Raw genomic sequence first — 23,538 nt, forward strand, 5'->3', positions numbered from 1 at the left:
TTATTTCGCATAATGATGAGTTTCCATTTCCAATGAGGCGGAGCAGTGTTTCTGAAAGTAGTTCACCTCTGAGCTGCAATTTTCAATATCTCAAATCCTCAGTCTCGCCTTCTCCTTGAAAGCTTATTTCACTTCAGCTCTACATTTTTAATAGAGTATCTATGCTTCGGGAATTACCGAACCTTCCTCCCTCGTTGAAACGTCTAGAAATTTGTCGGGAGGTCATCAGGTATATAGCGCTATCAGAGGAGGAGGCTCCGATCGCACAAGATTGCTCACATTCCTCGAATCTATATTCTACCGATATAGGTTCACTATTTAATGAAAATTCAAAATACAAAATGCAAAACTCTTTCTCTTATCTATTGTTTGATATATATATGGAAACATGTGAAAGAAATGTATGCCATCTAACCAATTTGTATCACTGAATGGATATACTCATTTTAATTATGTAACACTTTGATGGTCCATTTATATATAATAAAATAAATTTTTCTTTAATTTTCATTAATAGGTCGCTAATTTTCAACGATTTTGATCATCTTACAACTAAGATACTATAGTTTTTTTTTTTAATTTCTTATTGATTTCTGAAAGCCAGAATTCAAAAATTTTGATCATTTACAACTAAATTCTATGTCCCTTTATATATTCTTATTGATTTTTGAAATGAAACAATTAATAATTATGCTTTGTTTTATTTTATGTTTTGAATATGCTCAGAACAAATAAATTTGAATGAACAATCATATATAATCCATGAATTTCATTTTCTTTAGTAATCTCATTTATAATGATACGGCATCAACAAAAATTAGCTTGATCTGGCACGATTCTCGAGGCAAAAGCTAGTTGGAACTACAAAAATTAATTTTCGGGGCGCAACCCAACTCTGATTTCTAGCGAGCTTAACAGTCAAACTGAGCGTCTCGGAAATACGAACCAAAACGACACCGAAGATCAACCCAATCCGAGCCCAAATGAGTCCGAATCAAGGGCTCCAGAGCGCTGTTGGAAGGTTCAGTCTGCAATTTGAGTTACCAAACGGTCTCCGATTTTGACGAGCTCTATACTCGAATCGAACATGCTCGACGAGACGAATCCAATGAGCCCAAGATCGCAGAAATTCTGACATCATTAAGGCTTCAAATGCCCAACGAACGGTTGCATGATCAAAGGATTCGATATCGGCCGTTCCATTGGACCACTCTCTATTCGCCCTGATCTCATGCCTATTTACGGGCCATGCCACTCCAAGAAAATCTATAATAGAGCCCTCATTTTCTCATAAAGGGGGCCGAAACAAGAGAGAGAAGAAGAGAAGAGAAGGAAGGAGTTTCCTCGACAGCCAGCACCGCCGGACCACCGCAGAACCTCGCCGGACCACCGCGATCAGGAATCTCGTCGGACCACCACAAAACCTCGCCGGACCACCGCCTAAGACCCGACGTTCATCCCGACGTCCTGTCCAAGACAGCCTCCTCACCAAAGACCCGACGTCTGTTCAAGGCCTGACACTCAGTCCCTACTTCCTGCCAAAGACCCGACGTCTTGTTCAAGGCCCGACGTTAAGTCTCCGACCGTGCTGCTGAAAGACCCTGTCCGTTTAAGACCTGAACGTCTCTGCCTTAAGTAGCCCGATCGGTCGGCTAGTCTCAAGACTAGACCATTGTGCGAGCGATCTCGATCTCCAAGTGACACTGGGTTGTTTTTGTTTATTATTTTTTAGTTCTAACACCTTAGTACTCCTTATCTCTCTCCGTGCCTTACTGTCTCTTGTCAGGCCTCCATTCACTATCTTAGGTCCGTCCGACTCCATCAGCCTAGACAACGTTCTTCAAGACCCACATTCCCTATTGCTCGGTCCTTTCCATGGCCTTCGTCGCCATTTTGGTTCCTTCCGACCGTGCATCAACAGACAACGGTCCTTTCTGACCCCGGTCTTCCTGTCCTGACCACGGGTCTCTCTGCCGGAGCTACGGTCCTTTCGCCAACAAAAACAAACCGTATATGTAACTCCTACCGATTAAGGTGGGCAACTTACTATATGTGGAGACATGTTGCTGTATCATCAATCCAAGCCTTCTCCACTAAGGAAGTGGCCATCAATTTGTAATTCGACTACAAATATACTAGTGGATGTTATTCAAAACTGGCCGGCCCCGTGGTTTTCCCCTTTCAGGGGGTTTCCACGTAAAAAACTCTGGTGATCTCTATGAAATGGCTACAGTTCCTCTTCTCACTTTATCTGCTTGTGTGCTGGATCTTCGTACAATGCTAAGACGTTAAACTAAATATTTCTCTACCGCCGCGAATATTCCAGGACGCAACAATAATATGCCACTAAGTCATCATTAAAGTTTTTACACTTTCATCATCTTTCACATTCATTTTCTTTATTGATTTATTCAGATAATAGAAAATTATTGATTTATTCAGATAATTTTCTAAAACAATATATATATATATATATATATATATATAAACTTTAATGATCATTTTAGAATGCTTGTGTTTATTATTATTTCATTGTTTTAATAAATAAAAATTATTATTATATATTTGTATATCCTGTAAATATATAATAGTCTATAATTCAATAGACTTTTATTATTAGTATTAAATAATATTTAATTTTTATTTGATTTCTTATTATTATTTTCTTATATATTTATTTTCCATTTAATAAAAAAAAGGAAAGTAATTGTAGAGTATAAAAAATAGTAAAGTAATAGAGGAGAAAAAAAAAACTAAAATCTTAATAGCTCATATGAGTGACGGAGTTATCTGAAATATTTAATTGTAATTTTTTATTTAAAAATTAAATATTTTAATTTTAAATTAATTTATTAAAATATAAATATTACTTAATATTTATTATTAATTTATTTGATTATTTAAACAATTCAAAAATTAAATCAAGTGTTTTAAGAAAATCGGGATTGGTTCACCGGTTGAACCAGCGGTGTGGACCTCCGAAAGGACACCGCTCAGTGGGAGAACATAGTGCAGAAGGGCACGTCTGCACTATCCCGAGAGACGAGACGACCGCAGGTCTCCGCTCTCTTCGCAAGCGGGCCAATGGAAGGATAGATTAGATCACACATATGATTAACCATTGAGGATAGCGGCTTTTGCCAGCGCACCCTGATGGATAATAATATGCACAACCCGAGTTTCCCCCACCCGATACATCAGCTCGAGTTGATTTTATTTGATATATATTATAAAAATGAAAATAAAAAAAATTAACATTTATAATTTAATTTAATTTAATTTATAGTATGATATCTTTTAAAAATTAACCTTTATAATTTTAGTTTTCTTTTTTAAATTCGTTTTTAGTTTCTTTTTTTTTTTTCCTTTTATTAAATTAACCATTTCAAATTTAGATGTATTATAAGACTTAATATTCTTAGATAAAATATCAAACACACTTTACATAACATTGAAACTTTTAATAAAATAACTTCTTAAATGCTTAGGCTAGTCTATTTGATTATATATTTCCGGCAAGATTGTAAAGCCAAAACCAAGCTTTCAAGCTTTCTTAGTGGTACGTGAAGCCATTGTCTTTTACTCTAGGATCAAAACTTATGTGCTTAGTTTAGATGTTATAAATCTTTAGCAGTGTCAATATTTGATGTGACCTGAAAATCTAAAATGAAAATTTCGGATTCCGATCAACCCGACCTCGGGTTAGAGATTTCAACCAGTTTGTAAAATCAGGTGGGTCGGATTCAGATTGATCCGAAAACTTGATAACGGTATCACTGTTTATCATTAAACCGGTCAACTTAAACTTAACTATATTTCTAAAATGTAATAGATAGACATATAGCAATGTTTTTGAGCAATTTGTTAAGTAAATATGCACCTAGAAAATTTTTTTCATTCTCCATCTTTGATTTCACCTTCAAATCAAATAATAAATGAAATTACTCTTTATCTATATAACTTCTCAACCAAAGAAATGGAGTAAAATATATTTCAGTTCAATTCCTTCTAACATGTCTATTGCCCAACAGTGGCTATCAAAAAGAGCAATGAAAAGGAGCACAAAAGCATTACATCCCTGTGTTCCAACTCAACTAGGCTTCATGTTCACATAAGATCAACATCAAAATGCTCTCACAAAAGTTAAAAAAATGTCATAATCTTCACAATTTGATTGCATAATAGCACCAGAAAAAGCAATTCAAGAGTTATCTAAATATATGTTATCAAGCTAGCACCACGATACAATTCAGCTCCATTGATGACTGACAAACAACACTTTCACTAGAAATATAGCAACTGAAAGCACTACAGTATATGCATGTGGATGTATTGAGCAAATTTGGATAGTTTGTAAAATAATTAAAAACAACAAAATAATAGAATTATGCAAGACAATGCAAAGAAATGTGTTGATTTAGCAGGCTATGATCAATTAATTACCATATTTGCAATATCAATATTCAAAGGATGGTAATTTATTCACAGACAAAATAAAAGCATCCAATACACAACCTTTGGGTACTAAACTGGACAAAACCAACAGATATGTACAAAATGGTCAAATAAGCCATGAAGGAGACACAAACCATGTTGAACAAATAGGGTTGCTTCCAATCCAAAACACTAAAAAGCTACCAGTTCTCTTTTACAATTTTTGGCTTCTCAAGTATGAACTTACCTTCCTTGTACTTTTGTGACTCTTCATAAGCTTTTTCATACTTCCAACCTAAAACCTCACGGCAGTCCGAGCAATAAATATCGGCAACTGTATGCAATCCAGTCATGAGCTGACGGTCTTCCTTCGGACCGACGACGATGTTCATGGTATGAGAAAACAGAAAAGCACGGCCATTTCTCCCCTAAGGCAAGTTTAGAAAAGCAAGAAGATAAAGAAAAATTACTCAATTGAAAAAACAAATAAATTTTTTCACATGAAACAAATGGTAGGTTTCTAACCATTCTAATTCTATAACATATTTTCTACTAGCTTCTTAAAAAAAATCTATGAGAGCAGAAATTAAGAACAAGAAAAAAAATTGGGTCAAACTATCTTGATGAATTTTTTATCAAGATGAGCTTCAAATTCATTGGACACAATGAAGAAAAATAATTTATGTAGCCGACCCCACATAGTGGGATAAAGGCTTGATGTTGTTGTTGTTGTTGTTGTTGTTGTATGAGCTTCAAATTCATTGAATTTGCTAAGAGAAGAGAGCAATGTAAGTATTGATTGATTGCTAATGTATTGCACTTATCTTAGAACAAATCAAAAAATTTTAAAACCCAACGAAACCCATCCCAACTAATTTTTTGTTAGGATTTCCTGATATAAAACATTTCCAAATACACAAAGTAAAAGTAATAATAACTTGCCCTAAATTGGCATGCTAACTTTGCAACAGATGGCAATGAGTTCCTAATTCAAATTAGTATCAAAAACTAAAACACCAATTGACCAAAGAACATAGCAGCACAAGTAGCAACAGATTTTATATGTTAGGAATTAGGATATAAGCAAGATTTAGGCTGAACACTATCAAACAGAATTTGGCCACTTAAATGCCACTAATTTAACAAATCCAGATTTAATCATATTATTGCAGATTTAATGGATCTAACATTTAAGAATATCTCTTTCACACAAATCTTAAATACTAAAAGAAACAGCCAAACAAGTTATCAATATTTAACTACATTTAACAGTGTTCAAGCTTTAATCCTCTCAAGATTTGCTAAATCTGAATTTACAGAATTTACTAAATCAGACTTCTAGCAAAACAACCCCTTGATTTCGATTCACTTAGCAGCAAGTTCTGTAATTTTGGATTATTTTAGAAACTAAAACACCCAATAGCTTTCTGAACATAATCAAGAAACTCACCTGAAAATCTTTGGAAATGATATCATCATGAAGGCAAACATGATTTCCACAATTGCAGCAGCTATACAGTCGGGGACCAACCAATTCAGCCATCAGCACTCAGCTTTCCCCTTTCCTGTCACAGTTTTTTTCAAAAGCAAAAATCTTTCGAAGCCACTGTAACAATCTAGCAGAAAAATGAATCCATAAACAAAACCCTAAAACATAAGGGCAGAACTCGCAACTTACACAAGTATGGAAGAATAATCAACTAACTGCGGAAAAAAATGTGAAAAATATGCTTCCTTTTGTCTTCCAATTTATACTACATCCACTTTCCTAATGTAAAAGGATCCGACGGATTGTTATCTACTCGAAAAGTATGAAACGAGAGCGAAATGAAAAGTAAAATAACAGAGAAGAAGAAGAAGAGGAAGAGACGACGACTATGGCGGAAGAAATTTCCAAGAAATAGTAAAGTTAAATAAGAAGGCAATCCGCATTGGGGAATCAAGGAAGCGTAGAATAAAGGAGAAGAAAGATTGGGCTGAAAGTGATGGACTTTTGTATGGTAGCAGGGAAAACTGAAGCGCCCCTAGAAACCGTCTATTAATCTATTAAAGTCTTTAATTTAAAGTAAAACTACTTTATTAGTTTAGTACATTATTAACGATTTTTTTTTTTTTTTTTTGCAAATTTGGATGTTTATCTCTCTATACATTTAAACTTAGAGAGATCTATACATTATTTCATATAATGAGAAAATTTGCCTATAAATTTTATTTAGAGTAAAGTACCTCAAAATTTAAAGAGGCAATATGATCCTATTCAAATGACCGTCAAAAATAAAAAATTGATAGATTTGTCTTTTTTCGAGCACCTTCTTTCCTTAGGTGATTTTTCTTCTCGATTAATTATTATTAGACAAAGTTTAAGGCTTGGTTTGGTAATTTTAAAACTGTTATTTGAGGGAACGGAATTTTCTAACAAAGAAGTTAATATCATAAAGCTTTCGAAAACAATCAAAAAATACAATTATCTAAAAAAATCATTTCTATAGAAGTGACATATACAAAAAACAAAAACAAAAAAATCTGCCTTTTCAAAAGTCCATCATTTTCCCCAAAAAAAAACTGAAAAGGCGAAATTAAGCCGTCTCAAACGAGGCCTAAATGCAACATTTTCTTCCATATCTCTGACAAATTGACGATTTTTGTAGAAGGTTAGTGATATTTAATCAAAAGACATTCAATTCATTATTTGTATTTCAGAATCATAATTGGAAAATAGTCAAAGAGACTTCGATCACCTTCCAAGAGGAAATAATTACATACATACCACTTAATACTATTCTATTTACATATTTAACACCTAAAACTTTAATATTACATAAATACCACCCATAGTTCATTTTCATACAAAATATGAGTGGTAGATATGAAATATATGAGTGGTAAGAAAGAAATATAAGTGGTATATTTGATATTAAAATAATATAGGGTTGTATGGACGTAATATTAAAGTTTTAGGTGTTAGATATATAAATAGGATGTTATAAAGTGGTATGTATGTAAATTTCCCTATTGTAGAGGTAAACCGTCAATAAAATATAGTGACCACTGACCACCCTCCTCCATTAGCATCATAGAGGTTTTCTCTTCTAAGGATGAAGATAGGAATTTCATAAATAATCATAAATCATAGTTAATGATGACGCTCAAACGTCTAATTCAATTGTTATTAAAGGGTTGAAGGTTTTCTTAAAATTTGCTCAATTCGAGGAAGATCTAAAGAGATATGAATAAATATAAAGAGCTTTCTTTAATAAATTTGCTCATATGAGAATTTAAAAAAATTAAGAACATAAATTTCATTTTTGGGAGAAACTCAAGAAGGCTTAAGAATTATACCAAATGTTAAATGCTTGATAAAGAGGAGCATTCTAATGTTTTATTAGATTTCGTTTGAGACAATTTTTTATTGCTTTCTAAAATAATTTTCTAGCGCAAAAGTTTTTAGTTCAAGAAATATTGTACTAAAAAATTGGTTTAGAAAGTAGTAAAAAGTTATCTCAAACAAAGCCTTAATAGAGTGCTAGAAAGCCCGACAACTTCAATGCCAACAAAATAATAGTAAAACTTTGGCCAAATGCTATAAATCTCGAGCAATTCACAAGGTTAAATATGAATTGTTATACTTACGGAATAAATGGAGGATATACTTAATTGTTTTTTTGGTTTTAAAATATTAATTTTATCAATAAATATATGACTATCTTCTATATACTTATCATTGAAATTAAAATTATCATAGAGGTTCAAAAAATTTAATAAATTTATTTATTTATTTTTTTAAATAATAAGTGATTGATGCAATAACCCTAAATTAACAGAATATATATATATATATATATCTTACACTTTTTCTTTGTTGTGATACCCTTTTAATGAATTTATTTAAAGTTGATTTTTTTTTTACATTGAACTTAATTATTTTGAGCAATTTTTTTGAGAATATTTATGGGCCAAACTAGACACGCATTGGGATGGTCGCACTCTTTTTAGGCTTTGGATTGGAACTTTTTTGTGCTTATTTCATTTTAAAATGACAAATTTATTTCTTCTTTACGGTTTGGTTCGTCAAATTCCGTTCCCAATAACTCCGTTTTTTTATTTTCTACTGTTTTGAAAAAGCTTTTTATATAGTTAGGAAACTTCATTTTGGAACCAATGTTTCTTAAAATTATCTTTTACAAAAGTAAGAAAAAACTAAACAAAACTTTAAACAAGCCCATCTATGCTCTGGCCTTCTTGTTGTACGGCCCAGGCCCATGTTGTAGATGTTTGACTTGGGCTCACTTGGCCATAGCCGCGGAGGCACCCAAAATTCAAAATTTCTTCCTGTTTGTTTAAAACCCTAATTTTCCTGTTCTCATCGACCAGTGACAGAGTGAGAGAAAGAAAGGAGCAATTATTAGGTCCTTTCACTGGATGTAGAGAAAGGTTCGGTTTTAGTCAAAAATAGGTAAAAAGTGCAAATACCGAGTTTTTTGAAAAACTCGGTATTTTTTCAAAAAACTCGGTATTTGCACTTTTTTAGACAAAACTGAACATTCCTCTAGGTCCTTGCACCGGACCAAATAAAAACTCGAAAGAAAGAGAGTGAGATAAAAACCTTAATCGTCCATTTCTCTTCGGATTGTAGAAGCGAAATCAAAGCCAATGAAAAGATCGAGAGGTGGAGCGCCGCAGAGAGTGACGAGATCCCTCAAAGTCCCTGCCTCCGGCGACATCTCTCGGCCGTCTTCATCCCCGATGCAACCCCTCTTAGACTACTCCTCCTCCATTATCAGCGCCGGCAGCCGGCGTGACTCCGACGTATCGAGCCTTTGTAGTAGCCTCCCCTCCTCTGTCACCGGACGCCCCGTCTACTCTATGGCCAGCACCCCCTCCGAACGCGCCTCCTATCTCCGCGCCGTCAACTCCTACCTCGCCTCACTGTCTCCTCCCGTTCACCTGAAGCCCCCACTCCCCCCCGCACGTGACATCACGGATGCCATTCGTGGCCTATTCGCCCGCATCGACTTCGACAACTCCATCTCCGATCTCACCCGCGACCTTCCCCCTCTCCTCGTCGCCCTCCGTTGCCCAGTCAAACTCAGCAAATCTGCCCTCAAGGCCCCCTCCACCCCTCACGCTTGGCCATCCGTTCTTTCCGTCCTCCACTGGCTCGTGCAGCTCGCCCTCGTCGCCGATCACCTTGCCTCGTCCCCCACTTCTCCCCAAGTATCCGATTACGACATTAATCGCTACATCACCCGCGCCTATTCCCTCTTCCTTGCCGGCGACGATTGCACTATTGCTGAACTCGATGCCGAGTACCTCGACAGACTTAAGCGGCATGCTGCTTCCGCCGTTAAAGACGTTGAAGCCCTTGAGGTTGAAGTCGCGCAATACGAGGCCAAGCTGCGGGATCTCGCTGCTGCACCCTCTCGGCTCGAAGCGCTAGAGGCGGAACGTGCTGCACTTCTGGAGGACGTCAATAAGTTTCAGAATGTGGTGGACAAGTTTTCTGGGATGATTGAGGAGAAGAGGGAAAAGCTTGCAGAGAGGGAAAGGGAGCTGGAAACGAGGGAAATGGAGAAAAGGAGGCTGGATGAGGAGAATGAGGGATTGAGACAAAGGATACGCGGGCAGTCAGTGAGCACGAGAGATGTGGAGAGGATGACGAGGGAATTACAGGCTGTGGAGAGAGATATTGCGGAGGGGGAGAGTCGGAGGAATGAGATGGAGGAGAAAGCATGGATGCTTAACTCTGAATTGGAGAGGAAGTTCAGGGAAATCGAGACTTTGGCAGAGCAATGCAACCAGGCAATTAGGAAGTAAGTGTTTTATTATGTTTGCACCTTCTTGAACATAGTTGGATAGAAAGTTATATACCAAATACCTGTCACATGTTACGTCCAATGGAGCGTATAGAATTCTGCAATGATGAGTTCACTGAGGCATATTCTTATGTTTATTTCAGCCGACTGGGTTTGTAAGTTTACGGATTTTGCTAGCATGCATCTGTTTATTGTTTTCTTAGTTTGTTATCGGTGAAGTCTCTATTGTGATGAAAGGAAATAATAATAATTATAAGGAAATAAAGCTACTTCCAAACTATTTGTGTTGAAGTTTGAAACTGCTACCATTGATTAGTGAGTCTTAACACTTAGGCTTCATATGGGATGGCTTTTTTCCTGCTTCTTAGGCATTTTTCAACTGAACTCCAAATGCATGAATGACATCGCTCGCGAGCTCCAGCTGAACGGTAAAACTTCCGCTATTTGGTTGCGGGTGAACAGTACGACGCCAATATTGACGTGCCGCTGTTCACCTACACTATTTCTATCTCTACCGGATTTGTGGAATAAACACGTGAAAGAGGAGGAAGACTGTTACCGTGCAAAATGGAGTTCGACTGGAGATGAATCACGATATTTTTTAGTTTCTTTGCATTTTGGAGTGAAAAATGGGATTTTCGGTTGGAGATGCCCTTAAAGTAGCTTTTTAACACAAAAATTTGAATTTTTGTATTAGAAAGCTGCTTTAACAAGCAGTAAGAAAACCGTCGCAAACGAAGCCTTAGTTCACTTCCATATTTCTAATGCCTAACTTTTAAAAATAGAGATATGCATCTTGAATTTGCTTTTTTTTTTTTCAGATTAAAGATTGGAAATAATTTCCAATATGTTATCAATTCTAAGGCTTCTTCTGCGGCTGAGGTCATTGGAACTGATTACAAAACTATGCTGAAGCCAGCACTTAGCTCTCTGATGGAAGAAGCAAATAAATCGAAGGTTTCAAAAGTGGAGGAACTAATTAATCTTCAAAAACAATCGCTGGAGAATGACATGATGCTCGATGGAAAGAGGGCTTACTGCACAGCCATTCAAACTAAAATCAATGAGGTATGTTCTGTTATTTTTTGTTTCTTTCTGTTTGCAACACGGTTATGCAAGTTAAAGGCAGGAGATTCTTCTATTTATGTTCCATGATATCTCTTGATTCTAGCAGCTTCAGAGTTAGTTTTCAGCAAATTTTTAAAGAAAATTTATGACTTGACAAATATTTTAGGAGCAAACTCCTTTCATGTCAATATCTAGAAGTTTATTGGTTGGGGAATCTTAAAAGTAAATATATGAGAAATAAAATCATAGGTGATTATAAATGGTATTATTATGAATACCTTTTATGAATTTCATTCAATTATAATATAGTATCTTAATATTAATCACCATATGATAGATTAATAAAATTAGTAATTGTTTATTAAATAAAAAATATTCATAAATGTGTTTTTCTCATGAACTTCATAAACTATTATTGTAAGAAAGTTATTTTTGACTTTCATGCTTTGGACATTTCTTTCCTTCAACACCTTCCTTCTTGTTGAACTGATTGTTCTAAAATTGCTCTTGTTATTCAAGAAAACAAAAACGTGCTTTACGTTGTGTCAAATAGAGCCTTAAAAAGTTGATAGTAGTTTAACATTCCTCTAATCTCTTATAGAGTTTTCTAAAACTAAATATCACAATTATAGAGTAGGGGTTGTTTGGTCGCAAGATTTTTGTAGGAATCAGAAAATATTTAGTTTAAATCCCGTCAAATGATTTTTTGTAAAATCCGTAAATGACAGGTCTTTTATGGTTGCTTGCAAGCATCACAATTACAATCTACAAGCCGGCTATTGAGCATGATAATTCTTTTGTTGTTGCATGTATGAGGTACTTATGCTCTTTGTAATCAAATGGTGTTGTTTGCAAATTGTTCATGTTTAAAGACTTCCCACCACAAGTCCCTTGCTTGTTCATTAACTTTCATTTGAATGGTTTGAATTATCATTTATCATTTATCATTTGTATTTTCAATTTTTTATTGTTCATTTTCAATTTTTAGGGTTTAGTTCCCTCTCGTTCATTAATGTCATGTTCTCTGTGTTATGTTGCGATCAAGTCTCCCGTTAGTCAAAATTTCGATGGCATCCCGGCATCTCTCGTTTAGGGGAAATTTAAGGAGTATTAGCCTTCCCGTCATGCCAAGAAAAACATGCACGGTCGGTGTCAGATAAAATAAGTAGAACAAGAAAATATTGTAAGATAAATGACTTTTTTTTGTCCATTGCTCTTATTAAAGAGTTAATTATGTTAGTCATCAAGTTTATGTTGCTCTTTTGATTACACAAACTGCTTGCTATATATCCAATATGCATTGGTTTCGAATTCTGAACTTATTTTCTTAAGGCTTTGATATCATACCCTAAATGGCATATTCAATGGCTATCCATTGTGCACTTGTGTATTGATTTACATACAAGCACTACATATAAGGATAGGAGAACCTCTAGCACATAATATGCTAACTTAAATTTGATAATTTATGATGATTGAATTTACTATGGAATGAGTACAATATATATCTAACCAATCAAATCTTATAATGCACCCATTTCACAGCAAATTTGAAAGCTTTCGAACTCATGTTGACCCAATTTTTTTCCTATTAAGATGTGGGTTCGTTGGACTCTATGAAGCATTGATTCTTCATAATTGCTGCTTGTTCTACATCCAAACTTTCCATTTTTCATTCTTAGGGTTCCTTTGGGATAGCTTTCTTCCTGCTTCTCAAAGTGGCTTTCTAGTATGATAGAAGCCGCAGTTTCTATTTAAAAAAAGAAGAGATTCTCATTAGTTTGTTCTACAATTTCTAACTTTGCAATCAATTTTTACTTAATAGTTATCTTCATTTTTATAATATTATGACTATATGTAGTATTGAAACTCAAATTTGATGTATATTCAAGGTAGAAAATCAGGTTGATCTGCTGAAGAAGGAAATTGAAGATCATGCTTTGACATGCTCGTCTGAAATTGAAAAAATAAAAGAGGAGCTAACATCAAAAGAAGATCAAGTAAAAATAATGGAAAGGGATGTACAGGAGTTATTAATGGTAATATTTAGCTTCCTAATCTCTCTTTCTAAAAATTTCTGTAATTACTTGATCCATAAAGAGCTAAGATATCGATTATCTTTGCAGGAATCTGAAGAAAAGCTGAAAAAGACTTTCATTGAGAGTACTGAGGAGACAAAAATTTGTGCACATGAACTCTATACATTAATTGATAGTGTCTCGCATTATAAGGAATTTATGGGATCTACAATTGCTGGGATCAGAGAAGAGATCAGAGGAATAGCTGAACAAGTGAAGCAATCCTTTGACGCTTCTATCAAGTAGGTTTGTTTTAAACTCTGAATATTCACTTTTACTCTTTTTCTTTTTTGTGTAAATGTTCTATATTTTCTTTGTAATGTAGAGAAGGTTATTTTGCTTAGGGGATGTTTGGTTTGAAGTAAAATATATATAAAATATATTTTTTTTGCAGAGGTTTTGAAAATGTTAGTGTTTGATAGAATTTTTTTCTTGTATTGCACCTTTGAAATTATTTGAAATAATTTCGTAGTACTCACTATTTTAGCGTTTGATATCCTATAAATAGTACTATTCTCATTTTCTCGTGTTATTATCGTGTCACGTTTGACCATTTTTTCAAAAATCAATTTAAAATGGCAAAACTTCTATATGTCATATTGTCAATCTTGACATGTATGTCTCAATAAAACTTTGTGATGTAGATTGAAATGAAAACTTCGAGTATCGAATCCGAGATTTTGAGTTTCTAATGAACCATCCGTTCTATGGACAAATGTATCATAGATCACTTCAAATGTAATACTTACCAATTTTATTTAGATTTTATTTGGGATAATTTTTTTATTATTTTTAAAAATAATTTTCTAGTACAAATTATTTTTTAAAAAGAAAACGGTCATAAATGAAGCCTTATTTTGAACTCTCTTCATCTTTGCTCTATGGATGGTTTATTTTGATGTGGATAATCATTTAATGTGATAGGCATGCATCAATGCAAACTTTTTTTAGCTAGTTCTAACTAACAATATTTAAAATAAAAGATGGTGATTTCTTATCTTTATTGCATTGTCTATTGTCCTAATTGTATATAAAATCTCTAATATTATTGATGGATAATCCACAAGAGCTACTAATAATTTTCAGAACATCTTAATATTTTTTTAGTAGTAATAAAAATAAACTATAAGGCACGATTCTCATTATAAAGCATGATGAACACGAAGTTTAATTATATCATAATTAATTAATTTGAACTCATAATTTATTAATTTTTTAATATTTGTAGGTTGAAAATATATATAATATATAACATTAAGTAAAATTCATGTCTTTGTAATACCGATCATGATTGAACCGAATAAATATATACAGATAATGAAGATACTAAAATAAATTGAAAAATTAGTGTTTATGTGGTTTGATGAGATTCACCTATATTTATTATTCACATAGAGAGATCTTCTTACTATATCATAATTTATTTATTTGAACTCATAATTTATTAATTTTTTAATATTTGTAGATTGAAAATATATATAATATATAACATTAAGAAAAATTCATGTCTTTGTAATACCGGTTCGATCATGATCGAACCGAATAAATATATACAGATAATGAAGATACTAAAATAAATTGAAAAATTAGTGTTTACGTGATTTGATGAGATTCACCTATGTTTATGATTCACAGAGAGATCCTTTTATAGTTTTATTAGTTAAAAAAAAAAACTGTGTTATATGATAGAAACATTATTTTGTTTAAACATTATTCTCTCGATTCTCTAGTTCTTTTACTATCAAATATTATCATTTTTTATTAAATAAAGCAAGACCCAGTGGAAGATAAGATTAGAGCGAGTCGTCTTAGATGGTTTGGTCATATTAAAAGGAGGTCTTCCGATGACCCGGTTAGAAAAGTTGATGTATTGGGTTTGATTTATATTAAGAAAGATATAGATATACCTAAAAAGACTTGGTTAGAAAATATTAGAAATGATATTTATTTATTAGATTTAAATGAGAATTTGACTTTTAATCGGACATAATGAAGAAAAAAGGATTTATGTAGCCGACCCTACGTAGTGGGACAAAGGCTTGATATTATATTAAATAAAGCAAGACCCATCATAGCCAATCTATTTATTCGGTGAGCTAAATGGACAAACTTCATAATGTCTAAAGAGCTTTTAATGACTCCTATATTAGTGTGATGTCCAATCTATCAATAAAAGTCATGTCTTAGTGTAATTTATTGATTTTATCATTAATATTATTATTATGGTTATTAGGCTTAGTTTGTTTTAGTTCCAATGTGTTACAATATTTTATTCCCACATAATTATCATAATTAGGAAGAGATTTTTTTTTCTTTTGTTATGTCAAAATATAAACTTTATTATGCATTAAATAGAACAAAGTGATTTTTCCATATTATTAATAAGATATTTTAATTTGAGAGATTATCCCATTATTAAGTAAATAATAATAATTTCTATTATATTAAACTTCTTTGTCTAAAGATAAGTTTACATGAAATATTTAAACTCTATTTCATCTATAGGAATTCAATTATTCAACAAGGCATTTTTTTGTTATTTATAATATACTTGTTAGGGAAATTTACATACATACTACTTTATTTTATGCTATTTACATATCTAACACTCAAAACATTAATATTACATACCTACCACCCATATACAACTTTAATATCAAATATACTACTCCTATAATTCATTTATATCATTCATACAATCCTATAAACTTTAATATTTCATTCCATGCACCCAAGTTTGTTCTATGAGTGGTAGTCATGTAATACTAATGTTTTGGGTGTTAAATATGTAAATAGTATAAAATAAAGTGGTATATATGTAAAACCCCCTAAAATCTTATAAGGAACTTTTTTAGAAATCCTATTCCCATATTTCGGCCAATTGGGCCCTCACAATGGTAAACCAGTTAGTCAAGGCCCTGCCTAACTATCTATTGGGCTAACAAGTTCATAAAGCTTCACCAACAAAGCGAGAACTTATTTTATGCCGACATCAGATAATCCAGAGGCCAATCAAAATGCGTCATATCACCCGATATACAACAGTACCCAGCATTGATACCGAGCAAAAAAGTGACGTTGCGCATTCTGGTTGGCCTTCGGACACCATCTAGATCCGCACATAATAATTTTTTCAACAAAACACATCGCACAATATATAGTGATCATATAAATGAATCAACCAACATTCTCTTAAGCAAAAGGGTACATTATTTTTTGCTCATTTTAATTAATTCATCAAATTCAATCTTATTTTTATGTGAATTTACTAAGGGAGTGTAGCAATGCCTATATGATCTTATCAATAAAGGGAATAAGATTCAGAAAGAAATACTTTGTCTGATATATTTTTCCTTTTTTTCAATTAGATGAAGCTATTTGATGGCCATTTATCTCTGTAGATGAAAAATAAAGATAAAACAATGAACATTTGACGAAAAAAATTCATAAAACTTTGTTGCAATATCTTTATCATATTCTCTCTTATCTCACATATTGAATATTTTCCTCCCTATATAATATATTTGTTAAAATGTATTAACTTGTTATGATTATAAAAAGTATTGCTGTAATGAATATTTATAGGGACCTTACAGTATAATTGTATTAGCTTGGCCACTCAAATAATCTATCCTTCTTTCTTTCCTCCTAAATTTAAATTATCCCTTTTGAAGGGCATTCTCCCTGACTTACTTTTTCCTCAATCCCAATCGGCATATCTCCTCGCCTGGAGGTGCATCCCAACTCTCCGTCCGTTGCCTCATCTTCTCAAATTCCTCATCACACACATTCCTTTCCACCGCTGCTACCCTCCGCCTCTCAGTCGCCGCCTCCTCCCCCGCTGCCCTATCAAATACGTCCTCCCACCCCTCCTCCCACCCAGCAGTCGCATTACACAGCTCCAAACCCTCCTTCCTCCATTCCATCCACTCCATCCAACTCCGCCCATCAACCATCCCGCTCACAATCTTTGCAGCACAGTCCCCTTCGCACACCACAGTGCATGGCCGACACTTGGCTCCATTCAACGGACCGACGCTCCCCATCGACGCCACTGGCACGCCGTGCCTTCCAGGAGGAAAATCGTATCGGCGGTCACTGAGAACACAGAAGGGTAATGGAATTTCCTGCACCTGTAAATTGGAGATGTTTAGTTGTGCCTTGAAAGCTGATTCAGAGTTTAGGTTATGGTAACCGAAGGCATCGAGGCGGGGAATGAGAGAGAGGCGGGAGAGAGCGGCGATGGAGGCCAAACGGTTGCCGGAGCCGAACCGGTCGTTTAAGCCGCCGAACCGAGAGCCGGGCGGGACAACGTAGGTTGCCGGTTGGAAGGTGGATGGGTCGAGCGGGCCACTCCAGAAGCCGTCTACGCGGGTACGGATGATCCAGTCATAGGTGCAGTGGTGGCGAGACTCATAGGCACTGATTAGCGAGAGACATCCCTCCACCAGATTGAAGTATTGTAACAGACCCTGCTAAGTGCACAATTAATATAAGAAAGGTTATCTTTAACAAAAATTAATTAAGAAAATATAAAATTAGACTCAAATCTCAAATAGATTAAAATGATAAAATGTGATCATCCAGTATATAAAATGAACTAAAAGAAGATTAACTTATGAACTCGTTCGACTCTTTCACATCATCAAATGAGCTCAGCAATGTTACATTGGACAGAAGACAGCGCATATATTCGAGCCTCAGGTGATCCGATTGCAGGCCTTGGGCAGGTTGGGCCTTCATAGCGGATGAATTCTAACACCACCCATCCATAGTGATCCCACGGGCCAGCCCGACCAGCAAATATTTCTATTGCTATAGCAATTAATTCAAAGCCAGAAAAAGACTGAATTAGAATATTACTCTCTACATTACTACATATCTATGTAAATATTTTATAGGGTATTTGATCTTCCCAAACATCTACACCAAAGTACTCATACAATTCAATTCAACAAACTCTTAGGAATCTCTCATCTTAGTGGGGATCATCCTCCTAATATTACTCATCATCATCTAAGCCGTCAAGTCACCGCTGATAATACCTAATCCTCTAGACTCGATCAATTCTTAGTTCATGTATAGCATCACCCAAAGAGACTCAAACTTTGCACCAGAGATCAAATACGGTCTCTCGGGACTCGTCTCTGCATTAAGAGGACTCGCCCATATAGAGTTGACTCAAATGACTCATCTGAAATAGTAGCTTGATATACTCACCTACGAAGACTCATCTTGAGGAGATCCTCGAACAAATGATCATCTCAGAGGTTTAAAGCTGCATGGTGACCCATCGGCCCACATCATGTGTCTTGTATAATTTACTAGCGGTCATAACAACAATGCTTGTACTTTTACTTTTTATTGTGTGTAGCATTTTACATAGCCAAAGTTTTGTAAATAAAAAATGAAGAGGTACATTTTAGATCTTTTGGACATCTTTTGATCTCTAACACTTTTAGATACTCTTAGATATTTTGAGCTTTCTCTTTTCTCATTCATTGTCCATACTTCACATGAGCTTCTGATTCTCTAGTTCTTGTCTAGATTATTGCTTGCTAGCAAAATTAGATATTATTTATGGACAAATTAGGATTCAACTCTTGAGTTGATAGCAAAATAATTCCTTAGATAGTAGATTTTTTGTTAATAAATGTAAATATATAAATTTTTTTGTTTACAACATGTGTGTGTGTGTATATATATATATATATATATATATATATATATATATATATATAGTTAATTAATTAAAGTGTTCGGTTTTTTAGTTATGACATAAACTTAATATGTGAAATGATAAGGTATCAAAACAAATTAATGAGTTTTAAATGTGCATTGATAAGAAAAATAATGACATTACTTGGAAAAGAATAAACTTTTGTTGAATTTTTTTCTAAGAATGTTAATTTTTTTCTAAGAATTTTTTTCCAATTATTGCAGGTCATATGACAAGTTGTTTGCAGATGCCCTTTCTGGTTCCTCCTCGTCGTATTGTTTCCCTGAGCTCCATCAAGGATCTTTTCGTGGTTTACCCTCGTTGTTGTGCCTTTTCAATTCACATTGGTTTTTTTTTCCACTCGTCGTCCGTCTCTGGACGCTATTCACAATTTTTTTCGCTCTGAAACTAAATTCTGAGTTCTCTGTTATGGTGCTTGACATACACATATTCTGGTTAAACTTTCTAATGACCTAGATGATAGCCGCGTGTTCTGCCATCACTCTTATCTAGTGAATAACTGTTTCATGAAGCTCACTAAATGGTCACCACTCCTGGACATCGCTTGTGAATCTCCGATCATACCAATTTGGGTTTCCTTTCCTAATATGAGACCTCATCTTTACTCTCCCCGTATCCTCCATGCCTTAGGTTCTATGTTCGGTAGACCCTTGAAGGTTGATTTTGCCACTTCGATAGGATCTAGGCCATCCCTTATGCGTGTTTTGGTAGAGCTGGACATAACTAAAACTTATCCATCTCAAATTTGGCTTGGGCCAGAGGTTTCTGGGTATATCCAAAAGGTCCATTTCGAGGTTTTTCCTGATTTCTACGAGTCTTGTAAGCATCCGGGTCATCTTAGGGGTCACTGTGCTTCGGCTCTTCTTTCTAATTCTAATACTCTTATGGCTGGGAATGTTAAGCGTCATGCTTTGGGTGTATCCTCTTTGGTAGTTATTGAGGAAAAGGCTAGGGAGGATCCGAGTCCACTGGTTACGTCGATTTTAGGGACTATTGGATGTGAGGTTGTTACTATGGCTTTGGCAGAGGGTATTGTTGTTCAGATAAGGAAAATATTATATGTGTTGATTCTAGTGAGTGTAAGGAAGCTGCTGATATCATTTTAGATAATGTGAGCATGGATTCTAATGTTGAGGGTGTTATGAGTCCTATTCCTTGCTTGGTTTATAATGTTCCCTCCCATACTCCATCTCACCCTATTGTTGAAGAGGAGAAGTATTTTTTTTTTTTTCGATTCGGTTTTGCCTGTTTCTTTGCCTGGTAATTCGATGGGTGATTTGGCTTTTGTTAATGCTGATGTTGGCACGATTTCCAGCCTGGTTTGTCCATCCCCTGTTGCCCCTATTTTTATTGTCGTGAATTTCTCGGGTGGCTCTTTGTCCTTTGAAGTTGATGTGAGGGGACCCTTTGTTTGTGGACCCTGGCTGTGCGAGTTTAATTGTTCCTCTCTACGGTGTGAATTATGTAGCTACTCCTTTAATTAATGGTGGAGTGGAGTCTTCGGAGGCTATCTCAGTTTCCTCAACTGATGGTGGTGATGTTAACTCAGGTGGGATTGGTGTGGTTCATTGTCCTAGGGGTGGTGTAGCTTTGCTGGTTGAGGTGCCTATTTCAGTCATTCTAATGCTAATTTACAAGTGCACCTAGTTAGGAATAGTGTCCGGTGGCAATGTGATTGGTTACATGATGATTTGCTATATGAACGAGAGGATAATTTTGATGATGGTTTGAAAACTGGTTAATCGAGTTGGATTTTCGTGTCGTGTCAAATATTAACACCCCTAGCATCTTCTGATAACTGAAATTTTGACCATTGAATTTATCAATTTTGATATTCTTATCTTTATTCATTGCTACCAGTCCCAAAACTAGTTTTTATAGGGTAAACCAAAGAGAAATCAAAGTAGGCAGGAAACCCATTCAAACTTAGTTTTTAACTCAAAAGCTTAATTTCATAGGTGAGATCAACTATTACAAAATTTTATTCTAATATGTTTTTTTGAATATCCTAAAACCTTCTATGCCTTCAAAAATATCTATAATATTGAAAATTAAGAAAAATTAATATCTTAGTATTATAGATCATGATGAAGCCGAGTAAATATTTGGAGATAAGGAAGACACTAAAATAAATTGAAAATTAGTTTATCTCTATCATCATATAAAAATTATTTTCATATTATATTAGAGGTCATAAAATATTAATTTTATTAATTTTAAATATTATTACTATTATTTATTATGTCATATGGCTCAACCCCACTCGGGACTCGATCAATCGAACTAGTCGAACCATGAACCTCTTCATATTCCGGTTCATTGTCCAATCCGATTTTGCCAACTTGACGATAATATTATTATTAATTTGTCAATATTGATGTCATTTTTTCATAAAAATATGGAATTATTTTTCAGAAGCATAGTGATACTAATGATTCACATAAGTATAAAATCACTTTATTTTTAATATATGCTAGATAAAACTTAAATAAATTATAATAGAAAATTAATAATCATCAAATTTGAGCATGAAAGGTAAAGGGCGAAAACCACTAATCATTAAACAATTCAAGTATCCAAATATTTCATTAATTTGTGTAATATTTAAAAAATGAAAAGAGAAAAATTATTACGTGCGGTGTCCAGATGTATTTGGAAGCCAATCTGGACACGTGACGCATCCGAATTGACCTCCAAATACATCTGGGCTCCGCACAGAATAATATCTCCAATTAAGAAGTTTTGAGTTCGAGTCTAGCATATATATTCTATGTGTGTTTAGGCGTTGCCCCTAATTTCTCCCCAAAAAAAGGAAAAAAAAAAAATATGAAAGCTGACCAAACGAAGCCAAAATTTATTTTTCTTTAATGTCAAGAACCATATAAAGTATTTTTAGATGATTTGAAGTTATCAGTGGATATAAGTATATAACAATCTTTTAAACTTTAACAGATAAGAAAAACTTTATGCAGCTTAAAAGGAAATAAGTTAAATAATAAAGAAGAATCAACGTTGCTAGTTTGTAAATGTGAAATCATAAAAACATGCATGGATATAAACAAAAAAGATGGGATATGAGACATCAGAATTTTTATGTGAAAAAATTAGAAAGAAAAAAAAATCATAGGACACGGCCCATATAAAATGATCTACTATGTAAGTAAAATTATAAATATACACTCTTCCTCTCAATTAAAGAAGGAAGAATAGGGAATTTAAGCTTGATCTCTTATAATTTTAACAAAGCTCACTAGAGAAGTAGACTAGTAGTAGAGACCGAGTGATAACAACAATCAGTTGATGTTAGTTGGGCATTGGCAGTACGACGACAGTGTTAGAACCATGATAATCATATGATGATAGTCATACGATGATAGTTGGATGACGAGATATAGGTGACGATAGTCATACCATGACACTTGGACATCGGTAGTCGAACAACGATAAATGGACTCTGAAAGGCAGTTAATAATGCTTAGACGATGGCAAACGATGATGTGATAAGACTAAACATAATCCCTTCAATATTTTAGTTAAATATGCAAAATAATTGGGAACCAACATCTGTGATTTTCACCTATCATAATATAAATTCAAGAGAGGATGCATTATTGAAGTACATGAAATTGGAAGAGGCATTGATGGGCCAAGAGAATTTATGCTATTTTAAACCGGATTCAAGAAGAATCTTAATACAATGGGTTTCAGGATTTACCTGTTACTAACCTGAAGTTAAATATGCTATTTATTTAATACTTATTAGCCCAACCAAAAGAACCTTTCTGAAGAATTTCTAGAGTATTATAGAAAATATATATATTGCACTTAGTGTAGCTAGCTGTGTAGAGGATAAATGGAGAAATTATTCTGTGCGGTCACGGACAGTTTGGAGGCGAATAAGTCATCTGGTACACAACAGTATACAAAACCGGTACACAGCTAAAAAGTGACGTGGTGCATCCTGATTCGACTCCGTACGGCGTCCAGTGACCGTACAAAATAATTTCAGTGATTAATGAGGCTTGTAGTTAGTACGTAGCCAAGATAAATAAAAAAAAAAGTTTTGACTTGGGAGCTAATATTATTGGGAGATTGATGAAAACTTTTAGATAAATAGACTTGATTAATATGCAAATTCATTATTTTGGCATGTTCAAAAGCTTAATACTGATGGTCGAGCTAGCGAGCTCAAACCTTTTAGGTAGCTTAAGATGATTCTTAGAGACTATTTGGTTGGAGGAGCTTTTCACTTTTTGGTGTTCCTTTGGGTGAAAAGCAAATCCAAAGTAAAATATAGTACATTGTATTTCATTCTAATTCAATTTTGAGGTAAAACATCCTCCCCCAATTTTGGATTCCTTATTCTGTGCGGTCACTGAACAGCGTCCAGAGACAATGAGAGCAT

General features: G+C 34.3%; 3 protein-coding genes across 5 annotated transcripts; 1 reads left to right on the top strand and 2 right to left on the bottom strand.

Moving 5' to 3' along the window:
* Positions 1 to 4,431: 4,431 nt before the first annotated feature.
* LOC110109406 (protein yippee-like At4g27745) lies at positions 4,432 to 6,439 on the bottom strand. Of its 2 annotated transcripts, none has more exons than XM_020840474.2 (3): positions 6,113 to 6,439; positions 5,885 to 5,994; positions 4,432 to 4,862 (listed from the first exon to the last, which is right to left on the bottom strand). In XM_020840474.2, the coding sequence occupies exons 2-3, from the start codon at positions 5,975 to 5,977 to the stop codon at positions 4,635 to 4,637; spliced, it is 321 nt and encodes a 106-aa protein (XP_020696133.1). In that variant the 5' UTR covers positions 5,978 to 5,994; positions 6,113 to 6,439; the 3' UTR covers positions 4,432 to 4,634. The 2 variants fall into 2 exon arrangements, with proteins under 2 accessions (XP_020696133.1, XP_020696132.1); XM_020840473.2 differs by having other exon boundaries at positions 5,885 to 5,999; positions 6,113 to 6,437.
* A 2,292-nt stretch (positions 6,440 to 8,731) lies between these two features.
* On the top strand, positions 8,732 to 13,786 carry LOC110109397 (kinetochore protein NDC80 homolog). 2 transcript variants are annotated; one of them, XM_020840459.2, is made up of 5 exons: positions 8,732 to 8,827; positions 9,022 to 10,244; positions 11,069 to 11,315; positions 13,208 to 13,354; positions 13,442 to 13,786. In XM_020840459.2, exons 2-5 carry the CDS (start codon positions 9,085 to 9,087, stop codon positions 13,637 to 13,639), a joined length of 1,752 nt encoding a protein of 583 aa, XP_020696118.1. In that variant the 5' UTR covers positions 8,732 to 8,827; positions 9,022 to 9,084; the 3' UTR covers positions 13,640 to 13,786. The 2 variants fall into 2 exon arrangements, with proteins under 2 accessions (XP_020696118.1, XP_028550507.1); XM_028694674.1 differs by lacking the exon at positions 13,442 to 13,786 and adding an exon at positions 12,044 to 12,131 and having other exon boundaries at positions 13,208 to 13,343.
* A 3,233-nt stretch (positions 13,787 to 17,019) lies between these two features.
* LOC110109416 lies at positions 17,020 to 18,136 on the bottom strand. The gene is made up of 2 exons (XM_020840483.2): positions 18,062 to 18,136; positions 17,020 to 17,865 (listed from the first exon to the last, which is right to left on the bottom strand). The coding sequence occupies exons 1-2, from the start codon at positions 18,134 to 18,136 to the stop codon at positions 17,083 to 17,085; spliced, it is 858 nt and encodes a 285-aa protein (XP_020696142.1). The 3' UTR covers positions 17,020 to 17,082.
* Between the last annotated feature and the right edge of the window lie 5,402 nt (positions 18,137 to 23,538).

The sequence above is a fragment of the Dendrobium catenatum genome, unplaced genomic scaffold (genome assembly GCF_001605985.2).
Source record: "Dendrobium catenatum unplaced genomic scaffold, ASM160598v2 fragScaff_scaffold_537, whole genome shotgun sequence".
Taxonomy (NCBI): Eukaryota; Viridiplantae; Streptophyta; class Magnoliopsida; order Asparagales; family Orchidaceae; genus Dendrobium; species Dendrobium catenatum.

Excerpts from the sequence above, each read along its gene's own strand:
- LOC110109397 (XM_020840459.2), top strand. The coding sequence starts at position 9,085 with ATGAAAAGATCGAGAGGTGGAGCGCCGCAGAGAGTGACGAGATCCCTC. Across the intron at positions 10,245-11,068 it reads TGCAACCAGGCAATTAGGAA|ATTAAAGATTGGAAATAATT; the intron begins GTAAGTGTTTTA and ends TTTTTTTTTCAG. Across the intron at positions 13,355-13,441 it reads ATGTACAGGAGTTATTAATG|GAATCTGAAGAAAAGCTGAA; the intron begins GTAATATTTAGC and ends TTATCTTTGCAG.
- LOC110109416 (XM_020840483.2), bottom strand. The coding sequence starts at position 18,136 with ATGAAGGCCCAACCTGCCCAAGGCCTGCAATCGGATCACCTGAGGCTC. Across the intron at positions 17,866-18,061 it reads TGCGCTGTCTTCTGTCCAAT|GGTCTGTTACAATACTTCAA; the intron begins GTAACATTGCTG and ends TGCACTTAGCAG.
- LOC110109406 (XM_020840474.2), bottom strand. The coding sequence starts at position 5,977 with ATGGCTGAATTGGTTGGTCCCCGACTGTATAGCTGCTGCAATTGTGGA. Across the intron at positions 4,863-5,884 it reads TCATTTCCAAAGATTTTCAG|GGGAGAAATGGCCGTGCTTT; the intron begins GTGAGTTTCTTG and ends AACTTGCCTTAG.